The 25,709-nt window shown below is 32.3% G+C and overlaps 1 protein-coding gene across 1 annotated transcript; it reads left to right on the top strand.

The window, feature by feature from the left end:
• The first annotated feature begins 411 nt into the window (after positions 1-411).
• On the top strand, positions 412-25,446 carry LOC124354938 (UDP-glucosyltransferase 2-like). The gene is made up of 5 exons (XM_046805754.1): positions 412-822; positions 20,386-21,207; positions 22,321-22,540; positions 23,134-23,353; positions 25,036-25,446. The coding sequence occupies exons 1-5, from the start codon at positions 763-765 to the stop codon at positions 25,322-25,324; spliced, it is 1,611 nt and encodes a 536-aa protein (XP_046661710.1). The 5' UTR covers positions 412-762; the 3' UTR covers positions 25,325-25,446.
• Positions 25,447-25,709: the final 263 nt, after the last annotated feature.

Here is a 25,709-nt window from a genome sequence, read left to right as displayed (position 1 = left end):
ATCTTCCAAGGAATTATTTTTTCGGTTTTACATCATTTTGAATGGACATTTTAAATTATAAAACTATATACTTTAAAATATGTGATACATTTTATATTATGAAATAAAACTATCGTTATTCAAAAAGGTCATACATTAAAAAGGTCATTCATTATAACGGGTTGGTTTTGGGAAGAACCGAGCTGACCCCTATTTTACTTTCAAATGTATTGAATTTAAATTTTAATATCAAGACCACTTCACATTAATTGAGGAGCCCCTCTTCTCTATATGTACCGTTTACCTATGTACACATTTCAATCCAGGCGGCTATCGTAGATACACGAATACGCATGCTTGACGAACGAGTTAAGTCAAGGTCAAACTGCGGACATTACCGTCTCAACTGACTCAGTTTGTGGTCGGCTCTCATCCGATGGTAAAGTGAGTTACAGCTCGAATCTCGTCATCACGTGTCTCAATGGAAGATCTTTATTGAATGTTGTATATTTTAAACATAATATAGTAACTATTTATTGAGACAAGTGGGGCATCTGTTTAATACAAGATTCCTTAATTTACCCTAAATTTTACTTACTCAATTTCGTCTTTAACCTGTTTTAGGGAGAATAGTTGGCACTAAATAAACGAGTGTGGACAGCTGAAGATAGGCTACCCGCATTAGATCACTGGCTTATTGTAACAAATTATATCAAACAGATAAACGGGCAGGTTATCTGAGTCGAGGCGTGGCCTTCACCATGCCTTCACGATCAACCCAGAATGGTTCACTTCATCCCGACCACCACTTCACGACTGGGCTGCCCCGGCATTTGTTACGAGGTAAGTTGTTCATTATTGCAATCATAGTTTTATGCATTAATTATCATTTAACATGATGTCTGTTTACTCTCACAAGTTAGCTATGAAGTAGAGTGATGGCGTTAATGTAATAAAGCTTGTAAAAAGTTATGTTTCTCGTTGTTACATTAACCTACACTCTCATACCGATAAACGTAAATTGGTCATATCCAAAATATTCTTTTTTGTTGTGTATTTATTTTTAAATCTTCAACTTGATTTTTTGTCAAAGTCTGCTCGGATTATTTTACGGAAATACATTTCAAACTCGTTACGGGTTTGCAGTGTTTTAGACTATATTTCTTACATTTTTATACGAGTATACACAACGATGTAGTAGAAACTGTGATGCCTAGTGATTAAATGATTGAGTGATAAATACGGTTTTAGTTATAAAAGTAATTGTGTGTATGTGGATGTACTCAAATGTTACGTAGATGCACAGTGTTATGAGTAAATTGAGTAATATCGAAATTGTGGTTTGCTTGATTCATAGTTCATTAGTATAGACTGCTAACTACACTGTCCAAAATGTTGTAATGAAATAAAATATTATAAGTTATTTTTGTATATGTAAACATTTACGGTTTTAAAATTCACAAACTTCCAAGAAGACCTGTTATTTTAATTCAGTATGTTCCCTTCATTTGCTTTAGATTCACAGTAATTATTTAATTAAATCTAATTAAAGCTGAATGTCATATTTTGTGTGTACGAAATTGTATTGTTAAGAGAATGAACGACCGCTTATAGGCAATAATAAGTAATAATAAATGTAAAAGTAATAAGTTCAGATATTAATAAAATAAAATATTCCTTTTCGATATTATGTGCAATAAACCGTTGGCCCGATGTTTTTTGTTTCGAAAAACATTTTGTAAAAGAAATAACAAGCAAAACTTCGCTCTAATTAGTGTGTAGAACCTGTTACAACACATAACATTTTTTCGATACTGGCTGAATTTTCTATCTTAGATTTACTGTCATTATATTATTTAATATTTTATGAAAATGTTATTTAAGAAACAGAAACGCTATCTCCCTGGAAATTAGTACAAACATAGTACAAAGTTTATTTCAATACGAAAAATAAAACTAATGAAATGTTCAGAAATGAATAAAATTGTATTTAGAGACCTATTGTATAGATTTGGGCAACATTGTTTTTTTTTCTTTCCGCTAAAAGAAAATTCTTGTGCCTGATATCCAACGTTTCCTGTAAATATCGCTCCTGTAAGAAATGCTCAGTATTGTAGTATTATGTGATATTATGTGATGTAGAGATTAAAAAGTGGTTATAGCTACCACTTCGGTTTTCTTAAGCTATAACTTCTTTTCGAGTAATAAAAAAATGTTATCACTACCCCCGTAGTCGTATCTAAATTTTTCCGGACGGGATGTTGTGTCTTCGCTTTTGGTGTGATTAAAGTCAAGAAACAATTACTCTGCTATAGTTATAATTATTTTGAAGTCTGACGACGGGCATCAAGCACGTGATGTATTGTATCATGGATAAAACTGAGAACTGGATTCACTTTCCTATCACAGTTCAAGAAATAAACAATGCAAAACAGATGTGGCAAACACGATTTAATTTGCTAACTGTTATAAGAGCATCATACTTCAACCACGTTGAAATAAAAACGAACCTTCAATGTTTGGAGATGAATATATAGATCGTAAGGGATATGCCAGCACGAATTTTCAGGCATAGTGTGACGCAGAATAAAGAATTACGAGATTTTCAGCAGAATGACCAGTTTCTGTACACGACTCTAGAATTTAGAGGAGTCATGTTAGGGGCATAATTTCTCAATATGATGACACAGCTAGTTTGATTTGTAATGTCGAATACAGTATCTCATAGTTAATCACACATTCAAACCACCTCAAGATGACATTCAGCACAGATTCTATCGCATTTATGCTAAAGAAAGAGTGATTGTAGAAAGTGTTCGGGCAACTTAAATTACCAATACTTGGAATCACAATAAGATTGTCGTTAAAGAGAGTACCAAATTTTGCGGTTTGCTGTGCTGTACTGCACAATGTTTCAAGGCACCTCAAAGACCCTTTGAGGTATTGTCTACTTGTAAGTAATTATTTTAGTAAGAGCTTAATAAGTTCTAAAACTGTTAGCTACAAGCCAGAGAGTAATAAAACTGGCAAACTTCTTTGTATTCCAAGCTATAAAAACTGTTTCTCAATAAGAATTAATGTTTTCACATGCTTGAGGTTAGTTTCCTGGAATCGCATGATTACGTATATCAATATCTTACATACTGAAAAGATGTTATTCTTCAACTAACTGTACTAAAGAATCCATGGTCTTTTTATCCCATTTGATGCGCTATCAATGTAGTTAATATATTGATTTGAGTAAAATGTTTACCTACTTCTAGAAAAGAAGACATTATACACGTAATTATGTTGGTCTTTTTGTGTTCATCCAGTGGTTTTTATTAAATTACAGGACCAATCTTGATATATTTCTAGAAAATACAAATTATTTAAAACTAATGTGACACAAATTATGAAGTCGTTGCATTTAATTAAACTAAAAAGTGAAAAAATCGAACACCAAAAACCCATAATATCTATTTTGTAGACCGGTATATTATTTATCTGTATAACTCGAGAAGCTAGAAAATTATATTTCTATCTGTCGTCCTGACCGTACGATGCCTCGAAACTGAATAGACCTGTACTTTTGAAACTTTGCTCGAAGCTTTATTTCTATACAAGGAATATTGGGTAAGATTATAGTGCATGTCTATAGTATTTTGCTGAGTAATATCGAACATTTTTATATCGGTCCTAGGGGTAACCATGAGAGCAGTGAGAAAATCATAACATAGACTAATTTTTAGACAGCTTTGAGTACAATAAAACAACAATTTATCATGTCATATTTGTTGGATTGGTTGGTAATTCTTTCGTTACATAACATCGGGTCCTTTGATACTCAGTAGTGTCAGTTTATTTGTATACAGACAATAGAGTTCAATGATGGTGTACGTCTCTCCATGAGGTTCGACTGCCTGAGTGAACGTTGTGAAGTTTCTTTTCTATCTGATTGCCTCTCTATTTACAAATATATGTCAGCAGGATATCTTGAAAACAAAAGGAACTATAGGTAGTCTGCTATGCAACACTTGGGGCGGTGTACTACTACCTCGTATTACGAATTAAAAACATCTCTCATTTCTCCAGTCTTCAATAAATAAGTCTAGCAAGGCAGATTATACCTCTATTTATGACTCATAATTTCATAAAGGGTACAACCACTTATATACATAAATTAATACGCAGTGCAAAGATAATAGCTAATAATAATGATAATACCGTAGTTACAGCTATTTATCCTGTGTAACTGAGGACAAACAACTAGTTATCACATTGGCTACTGATATAGTGTTATGTAAACCTAAGGACTGTTTCATTTCGTTGGTTATATAAATTGTCAAGACTGCAATAAGTGAATTGTTTGTATACACTGGTTACAGTTGCGACTGATATTTACAATATTCTCTTTTAATTAATGCTACAGGATATTGGATTGGGGTATAATATCGGTTTTGAATAATTACGTCATCTCAGTATATAAATTATTTTTGCTTAATAATTAGTTCCTTATACCCTTACTAACTGTTTAACAGGTTTGTTAAAAGTGGTTTATTTTAACTTTAAAAATCTAATCTACTTTTGAAATGCCCAAGATCCAAATCACAGATATATTCTGCATATATTTGCAATTTTTTTGGTACTGGGTTATTAATACATTAGTGCAAGCTTTGAATATTACATGCTTTTACAGAATAAACATTACTTTTTACATTTTTATTACTCGCTGTAATAACTAAGAATCCCACAAGATCCATTTTATTTAAATATTTGTATTATCATTTAAAAATAAACCAGCCTAAATTTATTTACTGCTTTTAAAGTTTGTATTATTCTGAGAAGGGCCACATAATTTTTTTTCGAAGGACCAATAAAAATGTATAATATTAAACTCAAAATGAAACAATATAACGTATAGTGGTTGAGGTTTTAATAACTATTAAAGTTCTGCACTTCGATAACGGAGCAAATGGAGCCTGTACGTTGATTTACAAGATTGAGGTTAATTTTTTAATATTTTTAAAATTACTGTTGAGCTTCTAAGAATAATTTTTAGTTCAAATACGGACAAATAAAAATACGGAAAAAGATCAAAGAACATACTATTAGACAAAAGCACACAGTGAATCATGAATACAAAGAGTAAATATGGTTTTCGTTTCTATTAAATGCCAAAATAATGTGCGAAATTAGTTGATGCTTTTAACAATCTTGATTCAGGAGAAAATTGTCTCTAATTACAAAGGACTGTAAGAATAATGAAAGACTGTTAGCTTGCACCGTCCATTGTCTGATACCTTGACATAAATGAAGTAGAGTTGATTGCAGTTCGACCTGGGTTGCTTCCAAGGAATGTTGCACTGTTGGAGTTCTTGTTGATGTATGAAGATTCCACATTCACTAGACACTATCCTCGGTTCACTCACGAACGCTTATGTTCCACAGGGACAAAGTTGCTTTTTGGCTCGTTACAAAGATAAAGTCCGGCAAGGGGTTGGCGACAATTACACGATGAAGTGGCAAGGCTTCTAATTGCCATAGAACAGCTCAAAGGTTCACAACAACAAGGAAAAGGGGGCACAGCCCAAATTAAGTTAATGCTGGTTTTAACGTATGACCGAGCGATACGGAGTCTGTAAAAGAATTGCCTAAGATACCTCTGAAGGGCTTTTCTCGCCCGCGTCTCCTAGGACGGGATTGGTCGACACAAGTCACCTTATTCTACGTCACAGTCGGACCACATCATTCATCATTATGTGGGATACATGTGTGTGTGTGTACAAAGATACAATGAAAATAGATTCCTTTATGACTAACATGGTATCAAACAATGATGGACAATGAGCAATTCTAAATAAAATACACAATTTTGGTTATCAGTAAGAAATTATATTAATATGTAAATTAAATTAATTAGTATAAATAAATATGAAAACCTAACATTATTATTTATTTGATCTGTTACTTGATGCACTATTTAAATTATTATTATGTTTGTATCAAACGTCATAACACTGTGTAATCAAAGTTCAAAGTTGGATGGTTTAACATGTTCACGATAACGTACATGTGTATTATCATTCAAATTATCCCTCGTATCTGAATAAATACATTTCATTAAACCATACGAAGCTATTCAAGAGTCGCAAAGAGTGATTTATTAAAATGTACGACATGAGAACCCGGTTTTTATCACTTAGTATAATAATTTATATTTAATATATTGAATGACACAAATAGCAATCGATATAAATGTATCTCAAATACTAAATGAATATCTAAAAATCATATGTTTCAAAATAAATAATACAATCTTTTTTAATAAAAGAACCATAAACACCTTGTAAACAATGGCAAACAATCTTAAATGTAATAAAGAAACCATGACAACGAAGCAAACAAATAGAACTATTTCCTTTAGTTTCCTAAAGTTAACAACTCTCACTTTAAATAAGATTTCGGACATTTGCTATTGTTTATATGTTATATGTTGCCGCAAAATGTTTTACAGTACGTTTCGAGTATTGAATACATTTTGTAACATATGACGTTGACAAATGTCCCATGTCCTATTATTGTCTTAAGCCATCCATCGTCATGACAAACTTGAAACAATACATTGTCGCTCTTATTTAAATGAGGTCACTTTACATAAAATGTTATGGAAATGTATCAATAGTTGATACATTTACTTGTAATTGACTGTTACAATTAATTTATCAGTAGTTGATTAACCAATTATTCAAATTAATTCGTAGTTAATTAGCAACATTGTTTGTTAAATCGCTAAAAACAAGGTCCGATTAATTATTGAACTCTTCTGAGACGATATTAAAATTATTATCACCAATATGATAAACATACGGTTGATTATTAATTTCTTTAGCAAAAGTAGTCATAAATAATATTTCATTCGTATTGAGTGTCCTTTAAATAAGAATTTTTACAATTTATTGCCAAAAACATTAAGTTTACAGATAATCTGTTTAAAAGTTAGTAGAAAGAATCATATCATATGGAACCAATGCCGAGGGGTAGTTATCGTGTTAATGAATTGTGACAACAGAGAAGAACGAAAGGACTATTGAATTTTTTTATCAACAGGGTTTATCGGTTGGTTTACAATTCAGTCAGTCATGTCCCAACAACTAATAAGTCACCAGTAGTATCAATCAGCCGGTATACGGGCACATTGACACTGACCTAAACATTTCTCTTGACGTTAACAGCTAATTAGTAATCAGTACTTTATTTGTCTTTAGGCGGTTGGCAAGTGACATCGTTAGAAATACAGGTATAATACAAGCGACAAGCGTATATAATAAAGCAGTATCCAAAATGAGGTCAACTAAGTTTAAATTATAATTTAAAATTCAATTGAGTGACATCAGAAACATCACAGAAGAACAAGTTCAATAAAACAATAAGCAAATAAATAATACAATTTTACAATAGGTATTTAAAATGAATAATAACAAGAATAAAAAGAATATACAAAGAAAAATAATAACAGAATATATGATGTGCAAAAACAGGATTCTGAATATAACTCACAATATATACTAGGACTAGTCAGATACTCATCAAGGAAATAAAAAGGTTTTAAATCTTAGCTTCTAAGTTTAGTAGTGATATTGGCATATCCTTCATTTTGTAGCATATTGTCAATTCGTAGTTAATTAGTAACATTGTTTGTTAAATCGCTAAAAACAAGGTCCGATTAAATCAAGGTCACCAGACAATTAAAGATAACAACCTTTGATATTAACTTATGAGCATCTTTACCAAGATTATAAAAAAGTAACACATAAGCGTAAAACGTTATATTTAGTTTTACTAAGTCTCATAATCATTATTGGTCAAATTTTTGTTCCTTTATTAGATATGAATGAACATCTTCTCTTAGAACAAGGTTACCAGATACAATTTTAGCTTCTAATTTTAGTATGCAAGTGTATATATACATATTTTGACAGTGAGAATGCTTTATTTGATAAACAAGGGCCTACAACAAGCATTCCCTTTGGCATCGGTGAGTATTCTAATTGCTTTCTTTTGGAATATGATAATTATGGTAACATCTGATCCATGTCCCCAAAGATGCAACCTATACAACACAATGCTGATAGAAAAATGCAAGATAACAATTGTTTAAGTAGGGCTTAGGCATAACATACATCAGCAACCTTAATAAATACAATACTCTAGACCGTCTTTCACAAACAACATTTATATGATCAGACCAAGAAATCTTACTGTCAATTATTACATCAAGGGGTTTAACATGAAATACACATTAATCAGACATATGATAAATGTGAAAAGTGTACAAAATCATTTCTGTTTTACGGTCATTTAATGCTAGTTGAGTTGACTTAAACCTATCATTAGAAGCTTTATCCATAAATTTATTTAACTACAATAAATCTATGAGAACTATAACAAAGTAGTATCAACAAGTAGTAGCTAACATAATTAAATCAGACTTAATACTAACAGGACGACTACAAAGAAGAAAGGACCACGAGCCGACCCCTGCGAAACCTCAAACTCAACCAAACGTAGAGTTGAAAGACACCCCCCTACACTAAAATTTTCTGCCCACGATCCTTTTAGTGAGATCTCAGCTGAGTAAAAGCAAGACCAGAAATTCCGTAATTAGATAATTTTGAGATTTAGTTATCACGAGAGACACAGTCAAAGACCTTAGAGATCAAAAAGGGTTGCCAAAGTGGAGGCCTTGGCATCGAAATTATTGACAACGGATCTCACCAAGAACTCAGAGTTAGCACTAACCTCTTTTTTGATGACACATTCGAAAATTTAGGAAAGAATAGAAACCACAGAGATAAAGGCCGCTTTAAGTTCAGTTGAATTCTTTGGCCCCTTTTTATAAACGGGTATAGTTTTTAAAATTTTTGGCAATTTGTGAAGATACCGGAAGACAGGCTTTCATTGATGCTCCACATAAGTGTTAAATGAATATATATATATATATATATATATATATATATATATATATATATATATATATATATATATTTAACAACAAAAAATGATCAATTGTTTTTGTTGTTATTATTTTTTCTAAATTCTTTCTCTGTTCATGATATTTCTCTTTGGTGTTAATCACGTGGTCAAAAATTCCTGTTTATTTATTTACTTGTGTAAATTTTGTTGCCGTGTTATTTTTGTTTTATACCTTTTATTATACTTTTTTGAAAACGGCAAAGCCGAAATATTAAAGGAAATTTAAACTAAGAAGTCTAATTTGTTATAATAGAGCAATCTGCATTATACAACCGAAGTGAATATATATATATATATATATAGAAGATCCATTCTATATATATGTCTAACACTTACATGGAGCATCAATGAAAGGCTGTCTTCTGGTGTCTTCACAAATTGCAAAAACCATACCTGTTTCTATATATATTTTTATATAGTTGAATACTTAGTTCAGTTAATTTGTTTGCCAGTATGCTATATATAGCATACTGGCAAACAAATTAACTGAACTAAGTATTCAATTCTACAGACAGCTATCTACAAATCATGCAGTAAAATTGAGAATGTTGTATCAAGAACTTATTAATCAACCTGAGTTTACTTTTAAAATTAACGATTTACTCCTTGAACTACGAAGCGTGATGGATAATAAAACACCTTATCCAAAAAGCTTTTAAATCTCATCAAAATCTTAAATCTACTAATTGCTATAATGCTAATTCCATAGATAACCCTGCCTTGTTGAATAAGCCATCCAAAGATCTAAGATCTCATCTACCTAGAATACATTTATTCCATGATAAAAATATTGAAAATCCTATAACAAGAACCTCAAGTCAAAGTGAGGTTAGTAAATTGCCTTCCAATGTTGTAAACCGTTCGAAATATAATCTCACCGATGATGAAATTTCAGTTTTAGTAAAGGGACTTACTTTTGCACCGACACCCAAATTCAACCACATTAATTTTGTGCCAGACGCTCTCAGATTTGTTAGAAATGTACGACTCATATTTCACTTTTTCCAACAACAATCTACAATATTAACAAGAATATAATACCAAATTCTGTATCAAAATTTCAATCAAAATCCGAATAGACTCCACCAAACCTGCCACCTGACCATCCCATCGAACAATTTGTTCACGTAATAATAGCGACTTTGGCTCAACCTGCATTTACTGATACCCTACAGAAAAAAGAAAATGTAACATTAAACGAACGAAGGGCTATTTCATCCTTAAAACAAAACAAAAGTATAGTAATTTTACCTGCCGACAAAGGAGATTCTATTGTCATTTTAGATATTAATGATTATGTATACGAAATTGAAAAACAACTACAAGACTTAAAATTTTACAAACCAATTGATCAAGATCCAACTACTAAATTCAATGATGAAATAAGAGAATATTTGTTGCAAGAAGGTCCCAAAGAAGACATCAATATGGAAACCCTTAATTTATTAGTCCCAAAAACACCTCGAACACCGGTATTTTACATATTACCCGAAATTCACAAACCTTCAAGACCACCTCCAGGAAGACCCATTGTTTCCGGCTACGGATCTCCAACCGAACGGATTTCAAGTTACGTGGATGAACTTTTACAACCCTTTGAACTCTTATGTGAAGAACACAGATCATTTTATCGAAAGGCTTAGTGAAATTAAACAACCACTCCCAAATGACATTTTGTTAGTGACTATTGATGTACAATCACTATATACCAACATTCCACACGGTGAAGGTAAACAGTATGTAACTTCATTTTTAAACAATAGGGCAAGCAATTCTAAACCTAGCACAAATTTTATAGTTACTTTAATTAACATGATACTCACAATGAATAATTTTAAATTTAGAGATCAAAATTACCTACAAGTTAATGGTACAGCAATGGGAACTAGGATGGCACCTTCCTATGCAAACCTATTCATGGGTAAGCTCGAAGAGGATTTTCTGAAATCTCAGCCACTCAAACCTCTCGTTTGGCTGAAAATTTATAGATGATATTTTTGTGATCTGGGAACATGGTAAAACTTTATTGGAAACTTTTTTTAAACAACTCTATTTATTTTCATTTTTAAAATTTACTTGGAATTTTTCTTCTAAAACTGTAACCTTTTTAGACTTAGACATTTTTATACAACACGGCTATCTAAAGACAAAAATTCTTGTAAAGGAAACTAATACCATGCATTACCTACACTATAACAGTTGCCATTCTGTTCACATTAAAAAGTCCATACCAAAAAGCCTATCAATCCGAGCAAAACATTTGTGTTCAAATAACTCGGATTACCATCATTATATAGAAACATTATCTAAAGCTTTTACTGCTAGGAACTACCCTACCAAGATTATTAGAAATCAAATTCACAAATCGAAAATAAATAACAACAGCAGCATGAACAAGAAAAAGTATACAGATGATCCTAAATTTATTACGCAATATTTCCCGGGGCTACATAAAACTAAAAATATATTAAAAACGGCCTACAACATTTTAGAATCATCCCCCTTGACAAATAGTTTGTTTTCAAAACCCCCGAAAATTATTTTTAAAAAAGCCCCTAATCTGAAGAACCTTCTGGCAAGACCTAAATTATTTCCTAACCTAATTCCAAATTCAGATGCTGATAAAAAGTTTTTAGGTTGCCATTCTTAGAAGACAAGCGTTGTGCTACATGCAAAATTATAAATCCTTTTAAAACTTTTACAAGTAGCACAACTAATAAAACATATCAAATTTCAAATAACATTAACTGTAAATCGAAGAATTTAATCTATCAGTTGTCTTGCAAATTTTGTCCCAAGGACTATATTGGTTTAACGACAAATCCCTTACATATTAGGATGAATAACCATCGGTCTTCATCCAACAGAAAAGGCGACAAATTGGTTTCGCAACATGCATTGGCTCATAACGAAATATTTAATAATTGTTACACATTAAAAGGGATTTGTAAAGTACCAGAAGATTCTTCAAAAATTCAATTAGAAAATTTAAAACAAGCATATCAATTAGTCACTAAGTCAGAATAACATTTTGGATTAGATAAGAAATGATCTGTTAAAATAGTCAAAATTAATCTAGCAAATCTAAAACAATGTATTGTCTATATTTAAATTAATTAATTTTATTTATATTTTATGAATGTACAACTACAAAACTACAAAATTGTTAATATTTTATTTAATTTTAAGCAGTTAGAACGCCTTTTTATGTTATCAATCTAAATTTTAATTTTAATATAAAGCGCTTTTTAGTATAATATACCAAGGAGTTTATAAAATTACACTATAAATCAGAATAGAACATTTCAGCTGATTCTAAAAATTCAGATGTTTACTTTAAATTCTTACATTAAATACACTTTTTGTACCTTTTTGAAAACGACAATATAGTCGAAATATTAAAGGATTTATGTGAAGTCTTTTTCTTCTATTGTTTAAAGAAGCCTCTGAGCATTTATTTTCTGCATACAGTAATACAGTGTATATATATTAGGTTACGTTAGGTTAGGTTAGGTTAGGTTTTATATATACAGGGTGTATATTATGTCTGGAAACACCCAAATATATCCTTTAATAATTTAAATATAAATTTGAAACCTCTTACAATCGTGATAGAGATTGGGCATCTACTTTTTGGAACAATGTTTTGTTATGTCACACCAACGGGGGACGTCCTGCCGAGGGTATCGTGAATATTCTTAATGGAAGCCTATACCTTGTGATACATAATTTTAAAGGTAATAGCTTACTGAATTGAATGCCAACAAACCGCATCTCAAGGGAATTATTCTATCAGAAAATAGAGCATTTTTAGTATTGAAAATTTACTGATGTTCAACAATGTAATTTTTAACATGGTTCTTGCCACAAAATGTGTTACACTAATTTTTTAGCATTTTTTAAATGTTCAATTAAAATAAAATAAACAATTTATTTTTAAGCTGGTTTCATTAGTACAAATTTACCAGTTTTTATTACAATGAATAAAACTTATGAGTCACTTTCTCTGATTACTTATGAATCTGTACTTGGTGTTTTCCAGTCAGCAGGAAGGTTTAAAGAGACAAAGGTCACTAGCCTATGAGAAACATTATTGTGTTATTAATCATCTGGTCTACAGGTTTCAGTTTGTTGAGCATGGAGCTTTCACTAGGACAGGTCTAAGCTTGGGAATTACAAATGGACAAAGGTCATAATCATTCCTGTCGAGTTAATCAGTGTCTCTGAAAGCATTGCTGTCAACAAGTTATCTAATTACAGTAGTTCAGTTTTTATTTGGCATTTTTAATGGAATTGTCTGAAAGAGAACGAATTTACTCTGTTGATGATGCGGAGGATATGGCGATCGTCAAAGATCTTATCGGGAAGTTTGTAATTTGTTTAATGACACTTTCCCAGAAAGGAATCCCATAAGTGTTTCAACAATATCAAAAACTATTGAGCGTTTTGAAATGACAGGGAGTGTACGTAATCGGCCAAAGTCGGGTAGGATACAATCTGCAACAGATGAAGAACATGCACTAGATGTTTTGCAAACATTTATTGAAGACCCACATACATCGCTCAGAAAAGCTGCACAGCAACATGATATGCACCCTATGTCTGTGAGTAAGATTTTGAAAATTAATAAATACAAAACCATTTTAAAGTTCATTTAGTCCAACAGTTAAGTGAGGATGATTACGACAGAAGAGTTGAGTTTTGTGAACTTGTGATGCGCAAATGTGATGACAATAGAGATTTTCTGACCAACATACTATTTTCTGATGAGGCAACTTTTTTCCTAAATGGCAATGTTAACAGGCACAATTGCCGTTACTGGGCTATTGAAAACCCACATTGGATTACTGAGTCCCATTCACAGCAACCACAAAAAACTGAACGTATGGTGTGGAATTTTAGGTAACAAAATTGTTGGACCCTTTTTCATCAATGGAAATTTAAATGCCGAACTTTACTACAATATGCTCCAAAATGAAATAATCCCAGCTATTTCAAATTGCATCAGGAGAATACTTTAATAATGTATGGTTTTCAGCAGGATGGTGCTCCCACCCCATTATGGGAGACAGGTAAGAGAGTATTTGGATTTAAAGGTTTCCTCATAAATGGATTGGCCGAAGAGGAGAAATCGAATGGCCTCCAAGATCTCCGGATTTGTCACCAATCGATTATTTCCTATGGGGTCATTTAAAATCCAATGTTTTATAGAAGAAAGCCTCATAATTTGGAAGACCTAAGAAACAGGATTATAGAGGAGATTGCTTTGATAACTGAAGAAAATGTTAGGCAACTCTGTCGAATCATTTTACACAAGATTGGCTCATTGTCAAACCGTAGAAGGAACACAGTTCGAACAATCGCTTTGACACCAAAATGCAGGTAAAACGTTTGTTGTAAGACTTTTCTAACAGCATACATTATTTTTTATTTGTAATAAGAAATCAATAACATAAGTATTTCCATAATTGTACTGTAATAAAAACTGGCAAATTTGTGCTAATAGAACCAGCTTAAACTTAAATTTTTGTTTTATTTAATTGAACATTTAAAATATGCTAAAAAATTAGTGTAACACATTTTGTGGCAAGAACCATGTTAAAATTACATTGTTGAACATCAGTAAATTTTCAATACTAAAAAATGCTCTATTTTTCTGATAGAATAATTCCCTTGAGATGCGGTTTGTGGCATTCAATTCAGTAAGCTATTACCTTTAAAAATTATGTATCACAAGGTATAGGCTTCCATTAAGAATATTCACGATACCCTCGGCAGGACGTCCCCCGTTGGGTGTGACATAACAAAACATTGTTCCAAAAAGTAGATGCCCAATCTCTATCACGATTGTAAGTGAGGTTTCAAATTTAATATTTAAATTATTAAAGGATATATTTGGGTGTTTCCAGACATAATATACACCCTGTATATATACACTGTATTACTGTATGCAGAAAATAAATGCTCAGAGGCTTCTTTAAACAATAGAAGAAAAAGACTTCACATAAATCCTTTAATATTTCCTTTAAATCCTTTATATACATATATATATATATATATATATATATATATATATATATATATATATATATATATGTATAATATATGACAGATACGGCCAAATACAAAATAATTGAATCGGAAAAAGTAAGCGCTCTGTGGTGTAATGGTAGCACATTCACCCGGCAAGTGAGAGATCCGGGTTCGACTCCCGGCGGAGCAAGTACTTTTTGCGATTCAATGTTTATTGAAATTAAATAAGGCTATTGCCATTTATACAATTTAATGTAAATAAAAGTCGTTTGACAGGTATTTGGTCTTCCGATCATATGTTAGTTTGCTTATTTAAACGCATATGTGACAGATACGGCCAAATACAAAATAATTGAATCGGAAAAAGTAAGCGCTCTGTGGTGTAATGGTAGCACATTCACCCGGCAAGTGAGAGATCCGGGTTCGACTCCCGGCGGAGCAAGTAATTTTGCGATTCAATGTTTATTGAAATTAAATAAGGCTATTGCCATTTATACAATTTAATGTAAATAAAAGTCGTTTGACAGGTATTTGGTCTTCCGATCATATGTTAGTTTGCTTATTTAAACGCATATGTGACAGATACGGCCAAATACAAAATAATTGAATTTGGAAAAAGTAAGCGCTCTGTGGTGTAATGGTAGCACATTCACCCGGCAAGTGAGAGATCCGGGTTCGACTCCCGGCGGAGCAAGTACTTTTTGCGATTCAATGTTTATTGAAATTAAATAAGGCTATTGCCATTTATACAATTTTATGTATATATATATATATATATATATATATATATATATATTAGTATAGTGTTTCTACCACAACACCACAGAGCTCTTACTTTTTACGATTCGATTATTTTGTATTTGGCAGTATCTGCCACAAATGCGTTTAAATAACCAAACTAGGAAGACCAAATACCTGTCAAACGACTTTTGTTGTTTTGTTATATTTTATCAACCCGGCAAGTGAGAGATCGGACTCGAGCACCGGCGAAGCAAGTACTTTTAGTGATTCTAAGTTTATTGAAAAATTCAAGTAGGCTGTTACTCTTTATACAAATTGTATTTATATAAAAACAGCTTTTTGAAACTTTCATATTTTTTACAACACGCAGCACACTACTGGAGGAGACTGGCTTCCAGCTAGAATTGTCGACGGTTCTTGTAGTGCGATAAATAAGACCGTCTAGCAATGTATTGCATTACACATTTCCACAAAGTACGTCATCAATAGTGTCTATGAATTGGGCTGAAAACCTTTCAGGTGAAACCTTGGGCTGAAAACCTTTCAGGTGAAACCTTGGGCGATATAGTCGATGTCAAGCTTATCTCAGAAGCAATAGTGGACCAAGCAGTTTTAAATTTGTTGCTTTAATTAAATTTGGCATTGGCCTTAAGTTTATCATATTTCAGTTCCCATTTATATACATTTCTTAGACATAGGCTCTTCTAGCCACATCGGATTGTGTATGTAGATAACTTGTGTGGACAGTAAGAACGCTTTCTCTAACTCCTAAGTTCCTTTGAGTAGAACTTCGTTTTAGTTATCATTGTTTTATTTGGAATTGTTCTTGTTTTAAAAGGGCATTATATATTATATGCAAGACAAAAATTATATAAAAAAATAAACGAGCAGAGGCTTTTTTAAAAAATAAAAGAAAAAGACTTCACATAATCCTTTAATATTTCGACTAATTGTCGTTTTCAAAAAGGATACAAAAAGTTTATATAAGCAGAGAAGGATACAAAAAGTGTATATATGCAAATAGTGTATATAATTAAAGAGTGTATATAAAAAGTGTATAGTTTCTTCTTTTGTATCCTTTTTGAAAAGTAAATTAGTCGAAATATTAAAGGATTATGTGAAGTCTTTTTCTTTCATTGTATATATATATATATATATATATATATATATATAAAACCCAGGTAGGACTCTACCGGCAACTTTAACTCATAATAAAAAAAGTACATTAAACAGGAACGCGAAGATTTTATTATTCAAACCGCAGAAAAATCACTTACGAGACAAAAATCAACCATTAACAACTCAAATCTTCACTTTAACCATATATTTAGTCAACTTATAAGCAAGCAATAAATCAGGCTGAAACATCCATCTCAAATACATGTACTAACAAGTCACCAGTAGTACCAAACAGCCGATATGCGCGCACATTGACATTTAACTAAGTATTACGAGCACATTTATTACATTTAATAAACATACAAACACCCTGTATATTGTGGGTATTCAGTTACCCATATATTCATCTTATGATTAAAATAATATGATTGATTATGATTAATGTACGTATAAACTGTTAAATCTGGAAGTATTAACCTCAGACTAAGTTAATAAACCATATAGATTATTTAATTAACTAGGTTACTACCTACTAATTAGTTAGTCAAGCATAACCATATAAAAGAAACATATTGTTTAAAAGTAACTCACAATCAGAAATAAGCCTAATAAACATTATATATTATTATTATTCAGTTTTATTATTGTGAATGAAAAATTTAATACCATGACCTGAAACAGAGGATATATTGAGAAGTTATATAAGGCTATGTATAATCAATTAATTGTACAATATGATTTCAAATACAGCAGAGCAGAGCTTGAAATACCAACTATTGTCAGTACAAACAACTGCGATCTATTCCTGGGTCACATTTATAAAATTAGTTTCCTTCAGACTGCAGCCAACCCAGTTAGTGACTGTCAGATCCAGGACACAAAATTATCACTGTATGGGAGTAAATTAACATCAGACCATCATGCAAGATTTCACATTTGTTATATTAATTCTAGAGATCACTTACCCCTAGAATCTTTGAGTACGTGATCGCGACCATGTGGCTACCCAAGCTAAGTATATCATTACTTCCACTTAGCTAAATACTTTTCCATCAATGGGATTCTCACTTTTCTTCCTTTCCACTCATTTTTATATTTTTGACCAAATTTTGGTCCCTTCATAAATTTCTAGCACTGGAAATTTCCAGAAGTCATTTCATTTACCTTCTCATGCCAGTCTTGATTGACCGTTCCAGTACATGGTACGCTAGGAACGCTTAAGGCAACGGTGGTAGCCGTACTTGGCATCGGTGAGAGCTGATGTAACATTGCTCTGGTGAGGCGTAAGTTGTGTATTGGTTTAGAGGTTGTCTACACTACCTGGTCAGTAAGTGTTCGGTACGGGGGGTATCGGAGCCCCTGTTGCCACGGGCGAGATCAAGTTGTGCGAGTATCCCCGACTTGGCAAACGATGAAAACCTTGTCTCGGGGAACTAGGGTAAGGCCGTCTTACAAGCTATCGTTTGGTAGAGGCACGAGGGCATGTCCCGCTCCCGGACAATAGGCCTTCACAACTTAATACGAAGTGCTGGTACAAATCTTTATTGCAACATCAAACTCCTCCAAAAGGTAAACTAGAGTTGTAGATAGAGATCGAAGTGATCTACGCGTAGATAGAAAGTGCGGCCATTGTTTAGATTCAGAAAAATATACTAGAAGAAAATACAGTGTAAAAAGCCTATTGAAAAAAAACCCATGCCTAAATATATTGTTATCATTAGACATAAAGGAGAAAGGAAGCCTCAAATGACGGTTAGCCCTTTCGTGATAAATAAAGCCTTAGTCGGAGTAGGTGGACAGCCAAAATTAGTAAAACAATGTAAATGGAATATTGATGGTCGAAGCGGCAAAAAACAACTTACGGAAAATTAGTAGCTTTTTCAATCAAATTCCTATGGTCGTTGATTCTCACAAATCTCTCAACCCATCGAAAGGAACTGTCTTTAGTCTAGATTTATTTGATGTCGCTGCTGATGAAATCAAGCAAGAAATAAGCAGTTGCCAGTTTACTGATGTGGTGAGAATTATGAAAAACGAAAGAGTTCTTTAATGTTTTCGGTGCCTTACACATCTATTTACATAAAAGCAGGTTATTTGTTGCTTCAATAATATGTGCCCTATCTTTAGATGTGTTGTAAGTGCCAGAACTTCGGCCAATCAAGTAAAATAGTTACAAACCCTTAGGTATATAGCGCTGGTGGCCAAGAAGTACACAATGATAAATCCTGTATCATCATATTAGGCTTATATATATATATATATATATATATATATATATATATATATATATATATATATATATTGTAAAAACAGCAAAAACATCATCGATCTGTCGCTTCCAATTCTTGGAAAATAATACATTGTTTGCAGAAGACTCGGTGTAATTGGAAAACGTAAAACTATTAGTTAGTATATTTATTTTTTGGACGAGGTCTTTTGAAACCAAAGGTTGTTATCATCAGGCGGCTCCACGATCAAAACACTGTTACTGGGAAAATGTTGTTTTACTAACTACTGATCCATTGTTCTTTTGCATGAATCTGAAATTTACTGAAACATTTGTTTGAAATAAAAATCAATTTAGCATCGCAGTACCATGAAACTGTTTGTAATGTTAAATTTTTCTTTAAATTGGAAGACATTTTGGGAAATTTTCATCGTCAATGTTAGTTAAATATTAGTTTTAAGTTCCCCATCTACATTAGTCATACTTCTCCGATTTAGAAAATTTACCTCCTTGTACTTTTTTTTAATTACGTGTTTTTGTTAAAGTACAAAATTATTTATATTATTACTGTAATCCATTTATTTTTAGTTATGGAGGCTGGTTTTTAGTTATGGAAAATGAAAATGTATTATCGCATTTTTGTTTTTGAAATTAATTAATATTTAATACCCAATAGGAAATTAGCGTATACAATGTAAAACTATTATTTTAGGTTATGTTGGCTATACTAGAAGTGTGAATGCACATGGAGCACATGATTCTTAATTTCCTGATCAATTGACCTTGGAGATTCCTGGTTCAGGGGGTTGTTACTGGCCTTTTGGAATGACCAGTTTCCAAGATATCTTAGCATTGAATCGCCATGGGTTACTCCTGTTTCTTGGAAATAATGGCCACTTGGGCTTTCTTACTTTTAAAGCTTGTCGACGTTTGAATAATTATGTAATAAAATTTGTCCTTACAACTTGCTATTTAGTTCCTCCAACAAAAAAGTGACTACAGTTTAAACTGCTTCTCTTGAAGTGATTGTTCTAAATTTTCACATTCTACTATTAACTTTTTAATATACTGTAACTTACTGTAATTGAGCATTTATATCTCCCTGTATCGGTATGCTGCCTTTTTGAACAAATTCACGAGATTTTGGAAATATTTTAGTCTAATATACTAGTAACGATTATTCTACCAGCAACAGTTGGTGAAAAGTAAATTTAATAATATTTTATCTCAGAGGTGTAATATTTTCTATAGAGAGTTTAATTTATTTTCAGATGAATCAGGTGTGGGTGGCGTTACTTCTGCTCGCTGCAGGGACAAGTGACTGCGTGCGCATTCTTGTTATGCAACCTCACTATGCCAGGAGTCACAGTAGAGCTATGGAGCCATTGTTTGAGGAACTAGCTTCTAGAGGACACAACCTTACATTAGTCACCAGTTTCCCACATAAACCTCCTCTACCAAATTTGTACGAGATAGACGTGTCTTACAGGCTGAGACCTATGATCAGCAATTTCAGTTTTGAAGCAATCAATAGATTAATGCCAAACGCTTTCCAATCCCCACTGTACATGTCAGACCTCGAGCTGTACCTGTGCAACAAGTCGTATTCCGAACCACAAGTCCAGAAACTGTTGGATTCAGACGAAAAATTCGATTTGGTGATAACAGAAATTTTCTCTTCCGACTGTTTTGCCCCACTCGCTCACAGATTTAACGCCCCTCTTGTTTCAGTCGTAACAAGCTATTCTCTGCCGTGGGTGGCAGATAGGGTTGGTCTCCCTGATAATCCGTCTTATATCCCCAACTATTTCGCTGGGCTCCCCACCAACATGGACTTATACCAAAGGGTGTACAACACCGTCTTGTTAGTCTGGGCTAAATTGGTCCACAGGTATTACGCTTTACCTCAGTCACAAAATATGGCCAATGAAGTATACGGTAGTTATACTCCACCCATAAACGAACTAATTAAAAATACATCATTAGTTTTGGTCAACAGTCACATTTCTCTATCTCTCAGCCGTCCTTTTCCTCCTAATGTTGTAGAGATTGGAGGTATACATATAAGAAACACCTCGAACTCATTGCCGAAGGTAAATAACTACTATTTTATTATCAATCATTACCAAGTGCTCATACAGTAATTCTGAACTGGTGATAATATTCACATTCCAGTTATATATTGCTAACCCGAGAATATAGTTAATTCTGTCCAAGCCAAGTTTTATCGTAAAAGGGAGCAGTTTGAGGAAAACAAATTTTGGCTTGATTAATGTGATATGTCTATAGTATAACGTCTTATTTCACGTCCCACAATTGCTCATCTTTGTCCCCTTGCTCATTCTCATACTAATATAAAGTCGAACTGGAAATTAGTTTAAAAAATATGTTAAGATAGAAGATTAGAAGACTGCTTATTTATTACATTTCATTTCAGTGCTTTATTTCACCATTTCAAGATCATTGATACTTAATTATAGAAAATAAATTGACTATACTTACACCACGGTTGCATGCTGCTTTGGCACAATGGTTGGTATTTTCGCTCATAATTTTTAGTTTACCAAATCGATCAATTGTTAAGTACATTCCCTTCTAAGTCAATAACAACTAAAGTAACCTAACAACAAGCAAGTAGTCTAAGATTAAGTTAATAATTTTCGAAATAACTAAACTTAAAGCTAGCAACTACTGCTAGCTAACTAATGTCTCACAATTAGGAGCATGATTAAGCGCAGATGAGACAATGAGACTATGATAACATCTTCACCTAGATTACACCGGATGAGTAAACAAGACAGATCCTCAATTGTAGTCTAAATATTTCTGATAAAACGATGCAGCGTTCGTTTTGAAGTCTTCGTTGTGAACCTTATTTAAATCTATTCAGACGGACGTCGATTCAAGATTTCAGGATTCACTCAGTGACAGTACTAAGCGGAATGTGAAATGGAACTAAACTCAACATTCGTATAGAGTAACCTCTTCACAGCTACAATACTCGTATATGATGCCATTACTTTTTTAACATAACCGCTCTTTGACGATTATATTTATCAGCACGTGCGTACATAAATTTTTATTAATAACAATATATTTTATGATATCCGTATTATAATTGTATATCATATATTGTTACATACTTCACATAATTCTTTCTTGAATCACCAATGTATTTAAATTTTAAAAATATTTCTTTTTTCCAGGATTTGCAGGATATCTTGGACAAATCAACTCAGGGAGCTGTTGTGGTCAGTTTTGGTTCTCTAGTCAGAATGTCTACCCTCCCTGAGCAGATAATCAATAATTTTATGAAGGCATTCTCCTCTGTTCCTCAAACTGTTATTTTTAAGTATGAAGATGATCTACAAGGAGTTCCTTCAAACGTCGTTATAAGACAGTGGTTGCCGCAAAAAGAAATTCTTGGTAACTGTTATAGCCTACTAAATTCTTCATAATAACAATAATATGCCAGCCTAATTGTCAGTTGCATCTAATTATCTTTATAATTCTTTTAAATGTGTGTGGTGATAACCTTTATTAATTCTGTAAACTTTATTTGTCCACAAAGAGTCAATGGGATGGATAGTTCCAAAAAAATGTAACACGTGTTTAGATTATTCTCATTATTTAATAAATAAGGTTTAATTTATATAGTTTTATCATCACTTATACTACTTTGCTGTATTCACCATCCAAATATATCACTAGTCATTAAAACAGTATTACTTAAATGTAAATGGTGAAACATATATTTTTATAATATATTTTTATTACAAATGTTTGGGAAAATGGTTAATCAAGAAAAGAGACTTTATGCTATGATCTAGTGCTTAAGCTTGATATCTGTCTAGCTTACTTGGCTGTCCCAATCTATAAGTTTATGCTGATAAATTTAACGAATAATCATTAAAGTTTAGTTTTATCTACTTTGCTTTTCATTGTTTTTCATTTGCTTAAGTCATTGTTTGCTTTTCAATGTTGAAACAAACTAATTTCAAGACTTGACATATGTGTAGCACACAAGAACGTGAAAGCGGTCTTCGGCCATGGAGGGTTGTCTAGCACAATCGAAGCCGTCTACTTTGGAAAGCCTCTCATTGGTCTACCGTTTTTCGCTGATCAATATTTGAATGTAAAGGGGATTGTGAGTCTAGGAGCAGCTGTCCAACTTAACATGGATGATCTTTCAGAGGAAAACATAAGAGCAGCCATAAAAGAGGTCATTTACAATCCAAAGTAAGTTATTTTCTAAAATTATTGTAAATACGTTAGTTAGCTTTCATACACCTTAGTTAAGGATGAACAAAAGTATTTTTTTTTTGCTGAGTCTTGTTTATTACGTATTACACAAAAGGACACTGGAAGAACTTTCAATCCTATAACAAAATTCATATTTCCTGAACATTTAATGAGTAATTAAAATCGCAACAACAACGAAATTGTATAGAATTCTTCAAAAACATTTAAATTGTTTGTAAAATATCTAAAAGGCTAAAATTCTAACACAGATAAATTATTGAATTATTAAATAAATTTTCAAGCAAACACTTTATTCTAAACCATGTTTAAACTATTTAGAAATATAATCAGAGATAACAACGTCATTAATCATAGCAATTATAGCTGTAGTCTTGACTGTCTGAACTTTCTCCGACCACAAGTGAAACCACAGTCATAGTGAAGATTTCCGCGTTTAGATTATGCCAACCGGTATTTTTAACTTTATGTATTTTATTTGGTTTTGTACTATTTGTTTGTGTCACTTGTTTGTATATTTTTACTTGCATGATGATTTGTTAAACTAACATCATGTAGTTTTACCTTACTATTGACGAAATAATCAATACCACCTACAACTACAGCATAAAGATACCAGTAGGGATTAAATCTATAACTGTCCTAAAATGTAATTGGATTAGTATGATGTCATTATAAAAATTGAAAACCAAACACCTCCTCTCCCATTATCTGGTCTAACTGATCCAGAATTGGATCACCAATTCAACAAGCGAAATTAAATCATCAGCGAAGCCAAACAATTAACTTACTGTTTCTCAATACCAAAGCCTACATCTCTATAACAATTTACAATAAAGGAAGCCCTTGCATAACGCCATAGTGTGATCGGACCATTTTGAGACATATCACCTTGCATTTCAAATACTGTTCAGCTTACCAATAAATTTGTTGTTTAAGAACTGCAAGAATGGATTCAGGCACTCACAGGTACCTATATTTGTACATATTGCCTCGACCATGCAATTAAAAGGATAAACAGAAATAAATCTGTAAATGCTTCTATTATAATCTAAATCAATTATCTTAATTATTTTCTTCTTAATTAGTTTTTAAAGGACGGAATATCTAAGTATTACCTTATTAGCATCTTGCAGAGCACGCAACATAGGCAAACAACCTTACTATCGGTTATAATCGGTATAATCAACCGTAGGAATATCGGAAATTACACAAACATAAATTCAATACAAGAACTAAAGTTGAAATCCTACTATTACTACTATTTTTTTTTAATTGTGTTTTATATCGACAAAAATCACACCACCCCCAACATAGGGTGAGAAGCTCAAATCTGACACCCTTGGATCCTTCCTTTGTGTTTTTGGATGTTAACAAATTTTTCTCATTACCAAGTTAGGTTAAGACAGTACATGTTAAGTGACGTCATTAGCCTGAGAAAATATTTAAAGATTAAACATTATTATACTAAATATTTAAATTGTATTCATTGTTTTAATAGTATTGTCTGAGAATGAAAAAAGGGTAGGCAATTTCGTTCTCATCATGTTCAAGTTCATTTAGTTGTAAAGAACTCGCTTACTTAACAAAATTTCAATTTACAACCTAAGCAGAATATACAGCCATATAACTCATTTGTTAAATATTCACTGTATTTTCAGATACACAGAGAATATCAGGCGACTGTCAAGGCAATTCCGGGACCGGCCTATGTCAGCAATGGAAACAGCAGTGTACTGGATAGAGTATGTCATCAGACATCAGGGGGCGCTACACTTGCGACCGGCCTCTGTCAGTCTGGCGCTCTACCAGTACTTACTACTCGACGTCATCGCAGTGCTATTTCTCCCAGTGTTCCTTCTCCTGTACTTTATCTACTTTTTGTTCTTCATGGCTGTAGAAGTTAGTCCCAACGATCACAGGAACTATAAACTAAAGAAAAACAATTAAAAGCTCTATTATAACTCATTTTGATACACAGAACATTTTTTAAATAACGAATAATACATTTAATCTTCTTATCCATTGTATTTATTAACTTTTATTAAAAATATAAGTTTTAATTTAAAATAGACAGTTCTAAATGGGTAGCTACAGTTTCCTGTTTTACAAATACTTAGATATTGAACTAAATCGAAAATTATCATATATTTGATTATATTTTTATAGTATACTCATATGATATCTACAGAACGGCTTATTACAATCTCGGGGTCTGTGTGATGGTAAAAGTGCCACTTGTTATTGGAGTTTTTATGGGAATGTTCTAAATGTCGAGAATTACAGAATAATCGTTTATATTTAAAGTGTTTTAAGTAATAATACTATTTTAGGT

Source organism: Homalodisca vitripennis, chromosome 2 (genome assembly GCF_021130785.1).
Source record: "Homalodisca vitripennis isolate AUS2020 chromosome 2, UT_GWSS_2.1, whole genome shotgun sequence".
Taxonomy (NCBI): domain Eukaryota; kingdom Metazoa; phylum Arthropoda; class Insecta; order Hemiptera; family Cicadellidae; genus Homalodisca; species Homalodisca vitripennis.
Note: the sequence above shows the minus strand (reverse complement) of the source record. Positions and strands in the feature narration are given on the sequence as shown.